Here is a 19,253-nt window from a genome sequence, read left to right on the forward strand (position 1 = left end):
TGACCACATGCACGGAGAGAGGGGTACCTGCGCTGGCCCTTCTCGGGCTCCCGCCCCGGCCCCGCAGCTGCCCCCGGGGGCCCCCATCTCCCTCTGGGTGCGGAGCCGCCCCGGAGCAGCCGGGGCGGGCACGGGACCATCCCCGCGGCGCCGTCCCGGGGCCCGCCGCGCACATGGCCAGCGAGCGCGGCGGGGGCGCGACGCTCCCCCGGGGAGGGTCCGCGATCCCGGCGGCGGCAGCGGGAGGCCCCCGCCCCGCACACCTCCCCCGCGCGGGGGGAGCGGGAGGGAAACCCCCAGTTCCGCTTCCTGACGGCGCCGCGGCCCGGGCGGGGAGCGGCGGCCGGAGCGCGGGGCTGCCGGCGCCCATGGCCGGAGAGCGGACGCGGCGCTTCACGCGGAGCCTCCTGCGGCCGGGGCAGGCGGCGGAGCTGCGGCACAGCGCGGCCGCCGCCGCCGCCAGCGGGCGGCTGCAGCTGCGGGTGAGTGCGGGGGGAGCGCCCGGCGGGATTGCGGGCGGCGGGACCGCACGGCGGGATTGCGGGCGGTGGGACCGCCCGGCGGGCACCGGCCCAGGTGCGAAGCGCGCTCGGGAGCCGATAGGGGCGCGGCACGGTGGCAGCCCCGGGGCGGGGGGCGCAGCGCTGGGTCCACCCGGCCCGCCCGGAGCAGCCCGCGGGCAGCGCCGCGGCAGCGGAGCCGCTCGACTGGTGCTGCGGTGCTCCGGTCCGCGCCGATGCTGCGGACGGCGGCTGGCTGCCCTCGCTCCCCTCGGGGGTGAATGCCAGCTGCCTGGCATACTCCCTTCGGCTTCGCCCGTTTTCTTCTCCTTTGCCTGCGCTTCGCAGGGGCAGACGCAGTGAATCCCGGAGAGCGCACTGCCGGTGCCAGCACAAGCGCCGGTGCTCGGGGGCCGGGACAGAGGCTCCGGCTGCCCCGGTGTGTGCCAGTCACGTGAGTTGTCGGTGCTGCACAGCCCGTGTGTAACCATCGCTACTGAGATGCGTGTGCGCTCCTGGTGATTTCCACTGGAAACCCCACGGAGGAAGCCTGAAATGGCACAGAAACACTGACTCCGCTCTTCCTAGCAGCGTTCGTTTCTAAAATGCTTTGCGTTCAGTCCGTCTCTCTCCATCAGTGGAATAGCACAAAAGGGCTGTAAACTGTTACCACAGTATTTTCTCTTCCCTTTGCACACTTGTATGTAAGTCCTTAGCTGATAGGGATAAACGTTGAATTGTTAGGGTTCACAGAGAAATATTGACTAGCCTTTTCAAATCGCTAGGCATTTATGAGTCATTTATTAGCCATTTTTATATTAAGTTCCCTTTGGACTTAAAGCTATGTGAAAGGAGAGATATATGACTCCTTCTTAGATGATTAAGCATATTATTTCTGTGAATCATTTTAATTCAGATAAATATTTTCCTTTTCTAGTTTTTCAGGCAACACAGTTCATGAAATAGACTAAAAGGCTGAAAGAGAGAAAGTTGTAAGTGAAAGGTCATCATTCATTCACCCAAGTTTACCCCAGTGCCTAAATGCAATGCATTCTCTTTGTAAAAGTACAGGAAGTAAGTTTCAACTGTATTCCCACAAAGTTAGTGGGCATTTTCCATCTGAGGTGTCTCACCCAGTACAAATGAAGAGCTAAAATGACTGCTGTGCTTGGAGACAGCAGCCAGTTCATGGTTCCTACCTATCTGTACACCAAATGTGAGTTGTTTTCTTTACCTCACTGGATTTGAAGCGCTTTTGCAGTCAGCTTTGAAGGTCTTCATAAAGCATTCTCAAACTTGTGGCATGTGAAAGCTTAAAAGAGCTTACTTGTTTCTCCTGACTTCCCACAAATCTTGTATGTGATATCTTGTCAAATCCTGAAGTCTGTTCAACTGCACTGCCAACAGATTTATGTGGTCCTGCCCTCTGGGCACAGAGGTCAGAATTTGGCCCATGGTCAAACAGGATATACTGTGCTGATGAAGTTTTGGTGGAAACTTTCTAGGAACCATCATGGTTGGTTTGGGCTCTTACCAAACACTGTGCTGAGTAGTTGTCCCCTAAGAGGGTCCATGTACTGGCTAAACTATTGTATTGTCTCATTGCATCTTAAAACGTTATAAATGAAGTTCTGTTAGAGGTATATTTTACTCTGCTATGTCTCTGCTGCAAGAATGCAGAAGAATAACAGAATGAAATTGATGAAGCAAATCTGAATTTGATGATCTGGTTCCCTTGAGAAGAGTGGGGGTTTTAATGTGTTGCTAACAAATCTTATACTGCTAACTTAAGAATATAGTATTTAATTACTATTCCTGTATTTGCATTGTATTTTATTCAATCTGTCTTTAAAACATCGAGACTTCAGTTGTTGGGTGACAAAAGTCATCTGCCACTTCTGAGAGTTTGGCTTCCTGTTGAGTGATGAAACATACTGGTGCTGGATTTCATCAGGGCTTTTGATTCAATATCTGAGGCAAATGCAGTCAGATCTGCAAAGATGGTCTTTTAAAGATGTTGAAGTTAAAATTTGAAGATACCAGGCAAAATTCTGGTTTCAGTTATACCGCTCAGTGGGAGCACTTAGGGACTTCCAGATGTTGTGTTTTATTCACCAGCAGGCACGATGGTTCTGAAGTCTGGGTTGCTCGCTGTGTTGAATATGTATGGCTCTGGGGAACTTAATGACGTTACCATCTTTTTACCATACTTTTTTGGGCTGCCATTAATGTTGTCTGTGAAAGGCAAAGTTTTATAAAATACTTTATGCTGAGGATTCATGATGGCTTACAAAGCAGCTGCCTTCAGGGTTAAATCTTTTCATGCTGCATCAGTTACGAATGAGCAGAATTAACCATTATATCTTGGCTAACTAGGTTTGCAGTTTTGGGGCTGCCATGTAGAGCTGTGATGCTCTGTACTGGGCAGTGATTGTTGCCTTTGGATCCATAACATCTGGCCTCTGTGCCTTGCATATGGGACACTGGGTTGGTGCAGCCATTTTTGTAAATTGTTCTGTTGCTATTGAAAAAAGTCCCACAGGACCTGAAATTTCTGGCTGAACTTGAGCTGACTTTTTGTACCAAACATACCAGATATTCTTGCAGAAGAGAAAAATTGGGTGTATTCAGGGAGGTGTATTGGTTCTGAATGCATCTTGCCCTGGATGTATCAGCACCTTATATTCCAGTTCAATTAAATCTGGCTTGTGTTGGAGTGTCCTGAAATTTGGCACAGCTGCTGTCAAGACTATGCAAAGAATTGGCCCCTACAAAGTAGGGGAAGTGTAAAGGTGTAACATGTAAAGAATTAAGCTTTCTGGTACTGCTTTTGCATATGCTCTGTATTGAATTGCAGCTGGACCTCTGTTAGTAGAATTTGAACAGCACTCATGCTAGGATTGTTCATGTCTTAGAAGTTTGGTAAGAGCCCAGGGATCAAATGTCTAAACTATCTTAGAGAAAAGTGTAGTGTTGTGTCTTTTAGCTCTTTTCTCTCTTCATATAGTTTGCTTCTTGTTTTGCATACTTTACATTTACTTTTGCTGATATTTATCCATTTAATAGGTGAAAAACAGTTGCTAGTATTCAGCACACAAATATGTTTGTTGAAAGAAAAAGGTGTGATAATCAGGAAAAATGCGTTGGCAAAAGTAAGGATGTTTGCCATTGGGTGTTGTATCTGCAGTGCCCTGAAAGATAGAGAGTGAAACAGAGGCTGAGGGTGGAATATATGTGTGTATAGTGCTGGTAGGGGGTCATAACTGCAGTGCTTTGCCATAAGTGACACATTCTACATTAATTACCCAACTCTTCAACAGGTGGAAGGAGTGGTGTTAGTGGTGTGTGGCAGTACTTCAGGTGGTTTCCATAAGTGCCTTGCTAAGCTTTCAAGTAGGAATGGCAATTCACCGAACTAGCCAGTGAAACAGATCAGTATCATCTAGAAGGTGAATAATTTATTGTATTTTGAAACTTGGTTGTGAAATTCTTTGTCTCTCCTAATAGAAAACGCTTGTTTGAAAGTTGCTTTATGAACACTCACTGCCACTGCCCAGGAGAGCTGAATAGCTGTGCACAAAAAAGGGAAATTAATATGTCTATAACTGCAGCAATGTTTTACTAGAAGTTTTTAAAATGGGAATGGACCAGTCAGTGCTCCTAGAAATCAGCTTGCTAGCTGCTTAGCTAACACTAAACTTCATGTTATGCTATTATTTCCAGGTCTCAATTAATTTGGCTAAGTACTGCTGGCTGCAGTCCTCATCCTTTACATAAAGTATTGCGACACTCTTTTTATAGAAAAGCTGCGGAGGGTCTTGCTCTTCGTCTCTCTTCCATAGTTAAACAAGTTAATAGTAGTCTGGAATTGGGCTGTTGCTCCACGTGTCTTTTTTTTGGCAAAGGTTTCTTTCCATCGCACTGCAGCCAAGCACAGAGTAGTGGTGTCCAATCGCTGAGTTCTGGCAGTCTCTCTCGAGTGGAAGGCTGGATTATATGGCTCTCTCTTCCACGCAAAATGGGTTTCTCTCCTTTTTACGTTGGCTGGGGCCGCTATACTTCCTCCCTGAAAGAATAGATTCACTTAGTTTCCAATGTGTATTTTATGTAGCATGTTCTTTACAAATAATAAAGTCTCTATTTGTAGTTGTATATTTCTAGTTTTGTATAGGTAATAAAGTGGTTTGTGACTTCAGGGGTGTACTGTAGTCTCTCAAGAAGAGTCGTGTATTGTTTCCAGTCTCACAAAGAGCAACCACTGCCTTAACAGAGCTTTGACTCTGCGTACTCTGTAGGACCATGTTGCATGGCCTTGTTGCATGATCATGCTTGAATTGGACTTTCATGTTGTGAAAGAAATTACTCTGAAAACCTCATCTGTTGTGAAGCTACGATGTTAACCGAGCTATTTCAAAGACAGACACTGGGGCTGCGAAAGGCTCCCTTTCTTCTGAGGATGTTCTGATGTCTACTGTCCAGGGTTAACCCAAGTAAGGCATTTATACAGACAGTGAGTACACCACTCTATACAGAATAGACTCTGTATGCTTGTACATGGGTGTGCTGCGCTGGTTTGGTTTGTTCAGGGCAGACAACTTGCCAGGCATATTTAGAATGTTAGCAACCTTCTGGGAATGTAGTGCAAAGTAGAAGTACTAAACAACTTGTTTATATTTGAAATTTACCTGTGAACTCTGTTCATGAATCTACACTCAAAAATCTATCTTTCATTAATATCCTGTGCAATATTCCTTACCTGGTCAAGGACAAGACCCATGTTATTTGCAAGTAGTCTCCCTTCTCTACAATTTTTTTTTTTTAATTATTTTGAAGTGTCCAATGAGTAATTTTGTAGCTGTTTTTCAGCTGGAGTATCCCAAGGACACTTTGTCTGGCCCTGGCAAGGATCTGATTGCTTTCAGCTGGCTGCTGGAACCCAGATGTAAGGGCAAACCAAGCAAAGGGCACAGGCAAGAATGCATCACTTGCACATTCTCCAGCTGCTAGGCTCCCTCCTCTGCAGGCAGACAAAAGGGGCAAAGTCTGCTCCTGAGCAATTCTGGGAACTTCATCTGAGACTGGTGCTGCGGATTAAATTGATGCAGAAATGAGGAAAAGGAGATAAGAGAGTCTCAGAGAGGGTGGAGACAGAGAAGGGAGGAAAATGGTTTAGAAAGAAGTTAAAGGCATTGCAGAAAATGGGGGAGAAGAGAAAAGACTTTGTGGGGAAAGAGAGACTGAAGAAGACAATAAAACGAAGGAAAGAAACAAAAAGAGCTGCAAGAAAGATACCTCAGGTTGGTGAATAACTTCTGTAAATAAGCCCTTAATATGCAGCCGAGGGCAGTCATTTGGTAGGTAGGGAGACCCAGGCACTTGGATTTAAATGCAGAGTTTTTACTGTTGTCTTGCATCTGTCACTTGACTAACACTTTGTTTTAAATTTGTGGGAAGTGAGTCAGCTTGAGTAACTCAAGATGCTCTCAGTTTATAGAAGTTGCATTAACTTTTTTGTTTTTGCTTACAAGGTTAAATGAGGGAACTTGGGAGGGAGAAGGAACAGGAGTAGAGAAGAGAATCTGGAAAATTAAGCCTTGTATTGGCTTTGGAAGAGGATGGATATGCAGAGAGAAGGTTTAATATTGTGGTTTATAAAAGGCAGTTCTGCAGTGCATATGTCACTTCCAGAAGTCAAAACATGTTTGTAACTTTTCTAGTACAAGGTCAAAAGCCTATGAAGTAGTGACACAGATGTGATTATTACACAAATAATGAAGACTTGCTTGCTGTGTGCATAATGTTTCCAGCTTAGGATTGCCTGCATTTCACTGAACTCAACAGTAGTTTTCTGAATCTACATTATACTTGCTGTGTGTTTTATACAGTGTATTCTTATTGTAGCAAATGCCAACTTTATCCCTGTTTATGTTGATAAGAAAAAGAAAACACCAGGAGCTAACTGCCCAAGATCATGCAATAAATCTATGGTAAAAGCCATAGAAAGATTCCCTCTAAGTTTATCCACATCACAGGCTATCCTGCCCCATATGGATGAATAATTTGCCTGGCTTTGTAGTCTGCCCTACTGTTCTCATTACTGACATGGGCAAATTTTTCCCTCTCTTGTAAAATATAAGAAAACTGAAGGCTGCCTGCCCTTTGTGTGCTTGTGTAGTTTAAATGACTTCAGCTCACGTTGTTCCTTTCTGGGCAGTACACAAACAGGCTCCAAATACCAGTGTAATAGGAGGGTATTGAGCTGCATTAGTGCTAAATGGTGATGTGTGTCAGTGAAGCCTTCCGGAGCTGGGAAGGTTTTCTCTACTTCTACTTCTCTTTTTTTTTTTTTTTTTTTCCACTTCCCACCCCTTCCTTCCCATCCTCTCTTTTTTACACTGGGCACACAAGGCAGTAGTCTACTATTTTTTCTCCTTCATGTCAGTGGTGCATTATCACAACCTAAATGCATTGCTTAAGTATATTTTGAGTAGATTATTCGTCATTTCTTTCACTAGTATTTTCTTCATGATGCATGCAGGAAGGACGTCAGTGTTGCTTCTTTATTCTTCAGTTTTACACAGTGCTTTGCAAACACAAGTTGAGAGTTCCCTTGGAGCACTGGGGATGGATGGTGCTGCCCGGCCTCTCCTCTCTAGCATGTACTCTGGGAGTTAATATGCAGCCTCTTTGCCTGGGTACTGTAATGTTACTTTTCAGCTGGAACCCAAATACTGCATGTTTTGGAACACAGTGTAATGTTTTGAGATGACATAAGGTAGATGTGCTTTAAGCTTGTATAAAAATACATCAGATGAGGAAATCTGATAAATTTGTGACATGCACCAGTTCATACTGTGCAAACAGCAGTGTGAACTGTAGCTACTGTCATTAGGATCCCAGGCAAATATAGGGAAATGGAAATGGATACCTCCTTGCAACAGGAGTCTTCTGTTGCCTCCATGAAACAAGGTTTTATCTTTGTAGAATCAAACAAAAAAATCTCAAAAATTGAAAAAGATATACTGTATTATGTTTAAATTACTGATTCACTCGTTATTAAGCAACAATTAGCTCGCTACTAGATTTTCTTCCCACTATTGTTATGGTGCAGTTGTGTATAATGTGCATTGTACAGAAGTTTAGTCAACATTGTAGTGATTTTCTTAACTCGAGTGTAGTTCCCTGCTTCTGACTTCATGTAGTATGGAGGAAGTACAAAGCAATTCTGTCACTGAGTATGAAATGGACTCTTCAGGTAGGAGAGTAATGTTTGTTGATTTAAAGCAAACATGATTCTAGCTTACTTTGACATGTTGACCTAAATTAAATGATGTAGATATAATGAAATTTAATGAAAGCAGTGGAATTGGATATGATAGAGGGGGAAAAAAAAGCCTCCTTTTTCATGTATTACTGTTTAGCAGGAGTAGTAGTACAGAAATGTTCTCTCTGAAGCTGGAATTACTAGTATGTTGAGAACAGCAAGGAGGAAATAAAATCTATTATCTTTGGATTTTAGTTTTTGAACTCTTATCATCTAAATGCATTGCTTGCCCATGCACATTTACTGCTAGATGTACCTGCTCTGGCAATTTGGAGTAGATTGATGTATGTCAGCTGATTTTGAGGAGTGTACTTCGAATTTTCAGGCAAGAATGAGATTCTGGACTCTCAGGTGTCTCATAACACATGCCTCTGCTTCTCCTAGGGCTAAGTTAAAAGGTCACCACAGAGGAAGCACAGTGGCTCTGCAGAAAAGGCCTAGAAACATCTTATTTCCAAAAGCTGTCTAAAAGCTCAACTAAGGGTTAAATGTGACCGTGTTTTGGTGCAAGTTCCTCAGTGATCTTTCTTCTAGATCAGGCTTTTCTCTTGTTTTTGGGGATGAGGTTGATATGGTTTGAAGAAAATGCATTTTTAAAGTGTTAGAAAGTTCTCCTGTGATCTGAGTTTTTGCCGGGCTCTAGGGCAATTTTGAGAGCTTTGTAAACTTTACTGGATTTCAGATCCTGCCCTCCCCACTCAAATGCCTCTGACTCCAAAAAAAATTGTCCATTAAAATTTAAACCATAGTTTTGTGTTTTACATGAGTTAGAGGAGTCCTTTAATAGCTGTGGAGGGTTACCAGCAGTTTTCCTGTGTCACTTCTGTGAACTGCTTTGTATTTCTTCTAATATCTAGTATTAGTTCTTCTTGCCTTTCTTCTGGTCAGTTTTCTGTGTTTGCTCTGTGACTAGAATTAATGCAGTATAGGACCAGTAAAATGCTTATCACTTGAAAGCTCTGAAGGACAGCCTAGTTGGGATTAGTGTGGGCCTTTGCCCCTGTAGGCTTGTGATGCTGGGCACGAGCCCTGCTTTTCTTGCACCTCCTCAGTTCTTTCCCTGGTTCCCCTCCCTCCTGCCCATGAGCTCTTCCCCTGCTGTTTCCTTTCTGTCCTAGACCCTCTCTCTGTTCTCTCTTATGTCTGGTTTGTGTTGGACTTTTAGACAGATCCAAGTGTTCGTAGAGTATTTTGATACCTGTGCAAGTATTTGCTGGGGAGTGGGGTGGGGGAAGCGACTTGGGACCTTCTACTCCCTTGTGGAGTGACTGAGCAGAAGGAATTGTCTTCATCCTGGCTCCAGGGTGCTCCTGGCTCCTCAGTGTGGTGTGCTTGCTGCAGCTGCAGGGCGGGAGAAGTGAGCACACTGGGGTGCTCTGGTGTGCAGATGATGTGTCCCCTGAGGTGCATGACAGAACAAGTGCATGGCAGAAGGGACGCAAGGAGAGCCAGGGCAAAGACTGATGTGGCACCTTCTGGCCACAGTGGCATGTAACAAAGCCTGAAACTAATTTTTCCATCCCTTTCTTCTTCTGTGAGACACTCGTTGCAACTTCCTCCTTACCTTCTCTCCACCCCCTGCCTTCTTGCCCTCTTAGCCCTGAGCAAGCTCTGGCAGCCCTGGGACAGTCCAAGCAAAAACGTCAACAGAACAGATGAGAAAGAGGCTGCTTATACCCAGATATTGTGCAAAATACATGTGCAGTTTGAGGGAGGGCTGGATTCCAGTCCTCCTTATCTCTGTTCTCTCCCCTTTGGAAGCAAATACAGCACTGCTTTCCATGCTATGAGTAGGCACAGGAGAAAGGATTCAGGGCTTGTTGAGTCTGAGTGAAAGTGATGGTCTGAAGTCAGCCTGGGTGCTATTGATTGGACTATGCTGGTTTAGATAATAAGTCATCTTTGGAGTCTGTCCCGTGGAAGAACTTTCTCAGTTGCTGTGCAAGTACCATGGCACAGGCCAGGCTTGATGTCTTTTGTTAGGAATGCCTCTGTTGCATTTCACACGCCATAAATAACTTGTGGTATTTGTAGCAATCTCAGTCTCTCTTTGAAGATAGAAGTGTACAGCCTTTCTTTCCTGGCTTCTTTTTTTCCTTCTATTTTTGTTAGTTAGAAAAGCCTCAAAAGTGGTCTCAAGTCTTAAAAGTGGTTCAGGGGCCTAAATTTGGCTGTCCTTGGGATCCAACTGTTTCATGGCTTTGAACTTTAAGTTGTATGGAACAAAATACGTGAAAGTTCATCGTACAGAACTACTGTGCATTGACAGGGAGAGACCTTGGTAAAACATGTTCAGGGTCATACCTCTAATTCTGTGTGCAGAGAGAAAGGGAATGATGAGTAAGTATTAAAAGCAGTAATGAGCAGACTTTGATATTTATTCTAGAATATCATGTGGTCTGTATCTTTTGTATTCACATATTTGCAATGCATACTAAAATATGTGCTGAGCTATCATGTTTGTATTGTCAGTATATAGGCAAACTTTTTTTCCTTCCATTCACGTGTAGCAGGTGGACTTCCAGCAGTGGATAAAGAGCAATTACAGTAGCAATGCTGGTCTGAAAGCAAGTTACTAAAAAGCATCTGCCTGTTTCAAAGCTCCGTCTCCGTTAGGCAACAGTTGCCTTTAACATGAGTAACAGTTGTTTTTCTCTTGGGGCTGTGTGATTTCACACTGCTTCTGTTCTGCGGACACCCTTCCATTAAACAACCAAAATTGCAAGCACTGGTGGAAACTAAGTTATGCAACATTAAGTAGGGTTGAATTATACTGGTCTTTTCAGTGCTGCATGAATTTATCCTATTGGTTCTCCAGAATTAGTGACAGCTGTTTTGCAGGTTTGTTAGGAGAACCTACCAAACAGAAATTCAGGAGATGCATGAACAGAAAGTTAGCTTATCCTCTTTCCTGGTCAAATACTAACCTGTGGTTTAAAAGCAACATTATGAAATCCCTAATATAAACAAAAAACCCCTTGCAGTCAAGTTAGATGATTACTTTTCTTCAGATATCTCTCAGAAACCTCCTGTTTTGTCTTTTTATATTTCAAATACATACCCAGTCATTACTGTGTTTCTGTGGAATTTGAAAAAGAATTGAAGATCATGAAACACACCAAATCCAAATGGTTTAAGTCTGGTTTGGAAATGGAAGAAGATGGGATGATTTTTTTTTTTTTTTTTTTAAATGTAGCAATAATAGTTCCAGCTTGCTGTGAATGTTGGCAATGAAATATTTTTTGGCCTTCTATGTATCCTTTCTCCAGAAAGGGTGAGGGGAAAACTTTGCTGAGGAGTTTCCAGTGGATGTTACCAGTTACTTGTGTTGCACTAAGCAGGATGAGCAGTAGTACAGTGGACACAAAAACTGACCTGCCTTGATATGAAGTTTATCTCTTTTTATTCTTTCATTTTTTAAAAGTTGTTCTTGCAGTGAAAACCCTTCAGATTCACTAGGCATGGCCTGTATGTTGCAATTAAATATTATTTTACTCTCATTTTTTTATTCTTGGATCTGCCCACTCCTTGCTTTTCTGCCCTCACCCCTTCCAGTCTTCAGTCCTTGTTTCTCTTTGTGTTTCTCCCACTTGTCTCTGAGCCTCTGTTAATGCCCCTCTGTGCAGGGAACAGTATGTCAGTTGTCTGTCAGGCACCCTATCTTTGCTTGCCATCCACGCCACATTAAACCCACTTCTTCCAGGAATGCTCCTTGCAAGTTCTTCAAATGGATAATCTCTCTACTCCTTCTCTTCACCGAACAGCTGTCCCGTGCTGTTCTGCCCAGCTGCGCCTCTTGCCCCAGTACTGGCAATTGAAAGTCTTTGGGTTTGTTAGCAGGCCTCTCTCCCAGCTCCAGTGCAATGTTTTACATTGAACAAATGCGTTTGTATTGATAATGGCTAGTTGAATTCACTAGGTAAAATATAATTCAAATAACATTTACTCTTCTTGAGAGAAGAACCTTTCCCATGTCTGTTTCCTTAAAGGAATTCTGTACTAATGGTTCCCAGTTCAGTGTAGTGTGGAACACAACTGTCTTGATGTGTGAATATATCAATAGATTTATATATATTTTAAAATTGACTTAGGTAAATAGCTAGCTGCCAGGGCTAACATTGGTTTCCTTTGAATAATGTGGCATGCTTGATTTGTTGGAGGTTTTAAGAAGCGGTAACTTGTCATTTAAATTCCATGCTGATGGCTACTGAGATGTGCTAGAACAAGGTATAAGGGTTTCTCTCCCTGGTCTTTGTGCCCTGACAATTCTAGTTTCCTGTTTTCTACCACTACTTCCTACTATGTATTTCAGAAGAGCCTGATTCCTAATCCTAAAGACTCCAGCAGGGATTCAGATATGAAAAGTGTGAGTTTCTTTATTGTGGGGAAGATTTTCTCTGATCAAGAATGGTAGTCAGCAAATTACTTATAACTGAAGCTTGAAAAGCTGAAGTATGAATCCTGTATGGTGCACAATGAGTTACTGCTTAGTGTGTAACTGTATCTAACATTGCCCCCAGCAGCGTGGCTTGAACCCACCTTGCATAGTTTGCAATTCAGCTGGTAAGCCTTGGTTGTGTCGCTGGTGTGGAGCAGTTCTGCTTTAGGAGGGGAGATGAGAGGAAGCTTCCTGGCAAGGAACAGCAGCAAAAAGGACCTTGCCATTTTGCCCAGAAAAAGCAGCTGCAATTTTACAAAAGGACACACATCAACTGACTGTTGACAGTTAAAAAGATGAAACATTTAGAAAAAAGAAGTCCTTTTATATGTGGTTGTTAATAGGTTAAAATACAAGAAATACAGGAATTAAAGCTAAAGAAATTAAAATAAATTTTATTTCCTTATGTATGAAAATAAATTCCTTTTTCCCTCTCACTTGTTTCTTTCCTTGCCACCCTTTCTTTTCCTTCTCTCTTCCCCTCTTCCTTCCCTCTTTATTTATTTAGAGGCTTAGATATGTTTTCCTATGATGCTACAGTACTTAGGTAGATGGTACTAAATGGGAATACTTAGGGAGAAGATGATAATCTTTTCCCTTGTCTGTCAAATGTGGCTGTTAAGGGTGAGACTTTGAATCACTAATGTCTGGAGCTGCTTGGAAATCTTCCTGTTTGTTTCTTTAGCTGTTTTTTGGGGGAGGGTGTGAGGTGGTTAGGTGTGTGTTATGGAGTGTGTGTCTCTTTTAAGTCCAGTTAAATGCTGGGTTTTGATTAAAAAAAACTTTGTGTACTGATGCAGCTGTGCCTCAAGGGTAACTCTGTTGACGTGGATGCCTTTAGTACCAAAAGCCTAGCTCATTAGCACCCCAGTCTCCTCTAATTCTTGTTTATGAAGATTTTTTTCCTTTCTAGAAGAAAAATATGTTGAAATAATAGGCAACCTATGATTTTATTTAATTGCTGTTATTTAGGGTAAAGAAGATAAGGCAAGAGAATAGTCTGATTTCTTTGGCCTGTGTCAGAGCTTCAGGTGTGCCCCATAACCAGTATGCCAAACAAATCCTACTGCTATTAGCTAACAAGGACAATTTAAAAAATATTTTTCTCTGTCATAGGGATACAAAAATAAACAAAAATTGAACCATGACTGGGGAATAATACATTCTCGTTACTATTTCCATGGGTTCAGCTTAGGAGACTTTTTAGGTTTTTCATGTTTGTCTGTAAGATAACAGGAATATAACCTAGCAAAGTGCAAGTGCTAATGGTATAACTGCTTTTACACAGTTTGGCAGGAAACACTGTTTCCTGTTCTGTTTGTTCTGTTGACTTTCTCATAAATATTAACCCATCTGGGGCTTCAATGTTTGTTGTTACAGTGATACAGGCAATGTCGGTAGCAGCCAAATTTAAATGTCTTTATTCCTTAAAAAAAATATATATAGAATTACCCTGGAATTCTTTTGATTGCAGTCTAACATCTTCAGGTTTTTGTCTGCATTGTCAACTTGAAAGTGGAACTAGATTTACCTTTAAAGTATAGGCTCATGCTGGTGTGGTTTGCTTTTCTGAATCAGGTCAGAGCTTCCAGAAGTCAGGTATTAAAGGCAGATCCCAGGTTCTTCAGCACTCCAACATCAAATAATAAGTGTAGTGCCATTTGATGTGCTTCCCAGATCACCAGATAGATTAATATTTGGCATAGGATGATAGATCCATCTTCTCTATTACTTTCTTGAGATGAATTTTGTCTCTTGAGACCCCAAGCAAGTGCTATCACAGGCCAAGGGCATCAAGGTCCCTTCCAACCCAAGAGAGGTGAGCTTCTCTTAACCTTTCACCATGCCTGTTCTTTTGGCTGGCAGTCGTGTGAACCCTGATTGAGCAGGATGTCTTTACTTGGTTAGGGTAGTACCTCCTACCAGGGTGCAGCAGCCTTTTTGGGGTTGGCATTTGGGCTTGTTTTTTTTTCAAATCAGATGCTGATATGTGAGATTTGAAAGCCAGAGGGTGCTGCTTCCCAGAGTGGTGAGACTGCTGCTAAGTTTGTGCCGGGTGAAGGACATCTCTAGGTGTCTCTCTGGAAATGCTGTGGCTTCCATTCCCTGGCCCTTATGTGTGCCACCAGCACTCTGCCCCAGCAGCCTCCTCAGTGATTTGCCAGCCTGATCTTTTGTGAAGAGCAGTCGTGTTGAATTTAGCATTGCTACATCAGGAGTAAGACACTGATACTGCGAGTGAGTAATTGTAACCAAGTCTGCCCTTATGCCTGACAGTGTCTGTTTGGCTGTGTGGACATGCTTTATTTAGATGTAACTGTTCCTAATTTGCTCAGCTGCTTGACGAAAGCATAAATGACAGCAAGGTGAGAGTTCTGTTCACTGCAACTCTGTGTTACTGTGAAATAATTGTAACATTATGTAGAAAGTGATAAACGGCCATTAACTTCTGACTTTAATTAGAGCACTAATTATATATTGGAGTAAATGTCAGCAGAAATTAACAATTGCTATCTCTGTATTTAAATTTTTATCTGAATTTTAAGAGAAAGTTGAGAATATTTTTCCTTGGTGTGTAAAAAGGGTATGTTTAAAGGGAATCTAGTTGTATCATCATGTTTTCACTTGGATATTGCTCGTTCTAATGAAAGGTTTGGCAGCATAGACAGCCAGAGTGTTGAATTCCTTAAAAAAGAACAATAAAACAATCTTTAGGGTTAAAGTTCATGTGAGTAGTCTGTAACATTTAAATAATTTACATATGCATTTGCACTTTTTCAGCTGGAGTTACTTAAGAATAAACCCTTTTGAATGCCCAGCTGTCAGCAGAAGAATGAGGGGGTGGTTCAGGAAGCTGGTCATCTATTTAAAAATCTAATTGCATGTTCTACACAGGGAACTGCTTGCTTCCCTGAAATAAACACATTGTGAGTGTAAATAACTATGATTTCTTGAAAAGCATTATCTGGTTGATTTGTTCTTTATTTCCTGCTTGATTGATAAGTCCTGAAAGACTAAACAGAGAAGAAGTCAATGTTTGGGTACTACCTAGAATTACTTGGATCCCTTGGAAGTTTGTTTGAGATGGGTCATAATAAAATAGAGAATGACATCACTTCTGTTATATACTAGATAATTTTCTTTTTAGTAATACTCTAAAACGGTTCTATAAGAACAGGATTTTTTTTATAAATAGCACTTATTTTTTTTAAAAAGTCAACAACAGATACTATTAAGACTTTAATAAAAACAAATTACTTGCAACCAGACACTTCAATCAGTGAGAATGAAAACTCTGCACATATGTGTATTTATTTCATAATTTCTACTCATATTTTAATCTCCTTTGGACTTCAGTATTAGTCTTTCAAAACACACATGTTACTAATCAAAATATTATTCTTCTAAAGATTTTTTCCTGAAATACCAACCAGAGAACATGTTTATAGAGACTGTGTTACAACTTAACAAATACAGGCCAAACAACTTACAGTTGGGCTGGTTTTGCTTATTTTGTATTTTATTGAATTAAGAGCCTTGTTGATGTGAATGTTAATTGATACCAGCAACTAAGGTTCGTTGGTTCTAGATTTTGTATTATTTTATTCTCTTCTGGAGGTCAAGTAAAAGAAAGGGAGTGAAATCCTGACAAGAGACATGAAATGAAAACCACATGTTGTACAGAAAAGCTGTCCAGGGGACAGAACACCACAGCGTCACTCATGAGCTGCTACAATAGCTCATGAGTGGGTTTGGTACAGTGAGCACATTATTGTGCTGTGAAAAAAGCACAGCAATATTTGTTTCTAAAAGGTGCAGGATGCTTTTTGGTTGGTGTTCATTTGATTTTTGTTGTTGTTTTTGTTTTTTGTTTGTTTTGCCTTTTGAGGTGCTTTTTCCTTTCCATGGTGATAAGGGCAAAGCTGTGGTTTTCAGGCATTTCCCTAGGTGGGGTGTGAGCAGTAGCAGAGGAGCTGTGTGGGTTGCTCCAGGTGTATCCTTTCTGAAAGGGCCACGACATCCCACTGAGCACTGTTGGTCCAAGGGACCTTGTCTCCTTTGCATGCTGTTGTATGGGTGATCTCACTGCTCCATTTTAGAACCTGCACTTTCTGGCCAGTGTAAAAGCAGGAAGAATATGAGCCTCCCTGAGCTTCTAGATGTGCTAAGAAAGGAAAGGTTTTGGGGCTAATCAACCCCCACATTGTAATCAAGAGAATAACTTCTGTTACAGTGTCTGGCACTATCTATTCACAGATCCCATTTCTTTTAAATGACCTGTCATGTGAAGGCTGATGTTTATGCCAGTAGGATTCTGTGTAGGTGGATTTCTGTGTAGAATTTCATCATTTGCCCCATGTACTTTAGCCCAAGAAGTGTCATGGTTAGGAGACGTGATCAAACAGGGAAAAGCTGCTTGGCTTGGACCTGTCAGGTTTGGGTGGGTTTTTTTAGCAATGTGTAAACAAACAAACAAAAAACCCAAGGCACTTCTGTAATATTTATAGCCTGAAAAACTTTCAGACTCTTTATTTTGGAGAAAACTGCCATTGGATTCTTGGCACTGATAAGAAAAAAGAAGAATCCGAAGCCACATTATTATACTGCTAGTGGAAATAATCTGTATTCTTCCTGTGAGATCTTTTCTGACAGATAAAAGGATACATCTGCAGCTTCTCTATTTGGGGGAGTGGGGTTATGGGAGAGCAGCACCTGAGACAGCACAGTTTTTGCTGGCCCCTGTACGCCCAAATTTTACTTTGCATTTCCTTTCTTACTTTATCCACATTTTGTGCCTAATTTTCCATCTTGCAGCTGTAGAAGCTTACGCTCGGAAATTGAAGGAGATTGTTCCTTTTGGTTCCTTGCTTCTGGCTGAACTCTTTGCATACGCCTCAAAGTGAAATTGCCTTGAAATAATAAGCAGGAATTATACAGCTGACTTAGAGTTGAAAGAAGCCTGATTGGGAGCCTCTTTTGTTCGTTTCTGTGTTAGGTTAGAAATGGAGCCTTCTGTGAAGTGAAATTGTATGGCCTAAATAGCCAGTTTATTGTCCCTTGCTCTGGTCTTTGTGTCAGCCTTTGGTTTAAGTGGCTCTTCTGCTTCGGTTGTGTTTGGGGCTCTCTCAGGCAGGGCACGAATTTGGGATCTGGTTTGTTTGGGTGAATAAGCTGTGTTCTTACACGCTCATGGAATAACTTAGTTTGGTAGGGGCTTTTGGAGGTTGTCAAGTCCAGCTCCCTGTTCAAAGCAATTCCAGAGAGATGCAGTTACTCCAGCCCCTGTCCACTTAAGTGTTGAGACTCTCCAAGGATGGAGATCCCACAGTCTCTATTACACCCTTGCATTATATCCAGGACTACATTGAACTCAGCTTATGCTGGTGTCATGTTGGTAGTTGATGATCATTTTGGCATTGGTCTCTGCTTTCAGCTCTTCCTCCTTTATTTTCACCTGCCAAATGCCCAGCTTGGAGCAGGAATTCTTACCTTCAAGGCATTTGATGTCTTGAATTAAAAATTTATTAAATTAGTTTGGAATGCTTTAGGCAACTAAGCTCCTGGCTCCTTGGGACAGCCCGTCATTTTAGTGAGGGAGTTTGGAAAGGGCTTTCTTGGCTTGAAAATCCGAAAGCCTTCTGTGAACAGCATGTGCAGAGCCAGATGGGAATTGCTGCTGATCTCTATCACATGTGTAGTCTGACTTGGAGGCAGAAGGTGTTGGATACAACTCTTGTCCTGTCAGTCTGGCTTCTGAGGGAGAGAAGAAGGGAGAGAGATAAAGGATATCAAAAGTGGGAGGATATCAAAAAGAGATGAGCCAATATAACCTCTCTGACTTGACTTCATATCCAGGGAAAAAAATCGTGGGTTTTGGTTTGTTTTTATTTTTAATGCAGACAAATAAAAAATGTGCTTGGCTCACAGGCAGTTATTTTAAATGCTGATATACTAAAGAATGGGAGACTGTGCTATCAAAGTTAACTGTCTCTGCATAAAACGCAGTTATGTGCTGGGGAAAAAGTTATTGTGACTCCAGGTAGAGACTGAGACCACAGGTCTGTGATGCTGCTGAAATTCTGTGTATGAGGACATCAGGGTTCCAGTGAAGGAGACAGTAGAGTGAGGTCTTGTTCCTCTATGTTTTGGCATAGAGCCTGGATGGCCATTCCTCAACATGTGCCATCCAGGCTCCCACTGAGTGCCACACTTCAGTTCTCAATTTGCAATCAATACAGTCCTGCTTCTCTAGCTTATCTGCTACAGCCTGAGTTTATACCTGTCTTGTGTAAGCTGTTAGGATGTGTGTGTGAAGCCTGACCCATTCATTTAGTGCCTGATTCCACTCTTTCTTGACGATAAACCATTAAAATTTTTCTTTGTAAAACAATATGAAAAACATTAAAAGAAATAATTGATTTATCTCATTTAAATTCCTACCTCAAATTTTAAGGCATGTCCATTTTTTCCTACACAAGTGAGTTGTTTTAAAACTCGAGGAGTATATGAGTAGATAGGAGTGGGCCAAGAAATACCTTCCTTTGCAGGCTCTCATGTGCCCTGAAAAAGAGAAATCTTTTCAAAGAGTTAGGGACTGAAAGTGGTCTGGTTAAGGAGCAGTTCTGGTTTTAGTTATCTGTTCTCAACTGGGTTTTAAGTAGAAAGATGTCATTGGTTTAGAGTGGAGGCAAATTTGAATAAGAAATACATTTTCTAACAAGATATCACAGTTCTAAAATTCTGCTTTACTCCACATTTAAGTGGTCTTTTTGAAAGTAAGTACAGAGTCTCTGTATTTGTACTTGCTTTGTATTTTTAGCCTGTATTTGAACAGAAATACTAGTTTTGGATTATGGCAAGCTGTGGCTCTTACAGAAGTAGAGAATAGGTTGCACATCCTGAAGATGAGGTGTCAGACATGCAGGTTTCTATGGCTCTTGACCAAAGTTTGTGAATGTGAGGGAGAGTTTTTCAGTGTTTTTTTAGGCTC

At 42.1% G+C, this 19,253-nt stretch overlaps 1 protein-coding gene across 3 annotated transcripts in view; it reads left to right on the forward strand.

Moving 5' to 3' along the window:
* Positions 1 to 353: 353 nt before the first annotated feature.
* DOCK10 (dedicator of cytokinesis 10) overlaps positions 354 to 19,253 on the forward strand; it is a 147,716-nt gene continuing 128,816 nt past the window's right edge. For all 3 annotated transcript variants that reach the window (XM_064666514.1, XM_064666520.1, XM_064666515.1), the window contains exon 1: positions 354 to 482. In XM_064666514.1, the coding sequence (XP_064522584.1) occupies positions 369 to 482 (114 nt within the window). In that variant the 5' untranslated portion in view covers positions 354 to 368. The remainder of the gene's footprint in view (positions 483 to 19,253) is intronic.

The sequence above is a fragment of the Pseudopipra pipra genome, chromosome 10 (assembly GCF_036250125.1).
Source record: "Pseudopipra pipra isolate bDixPip1 chromosome 10, bDixPip1.hap1, whole genome shotgun sequence".
In the NCBI taxonomy this organism is placed as follows: Eukaryota; Metazoa; Chordata; class Aves; order Passeriformes; family Pipridae; genus Pseudopipra; species Pseudopipra pipra.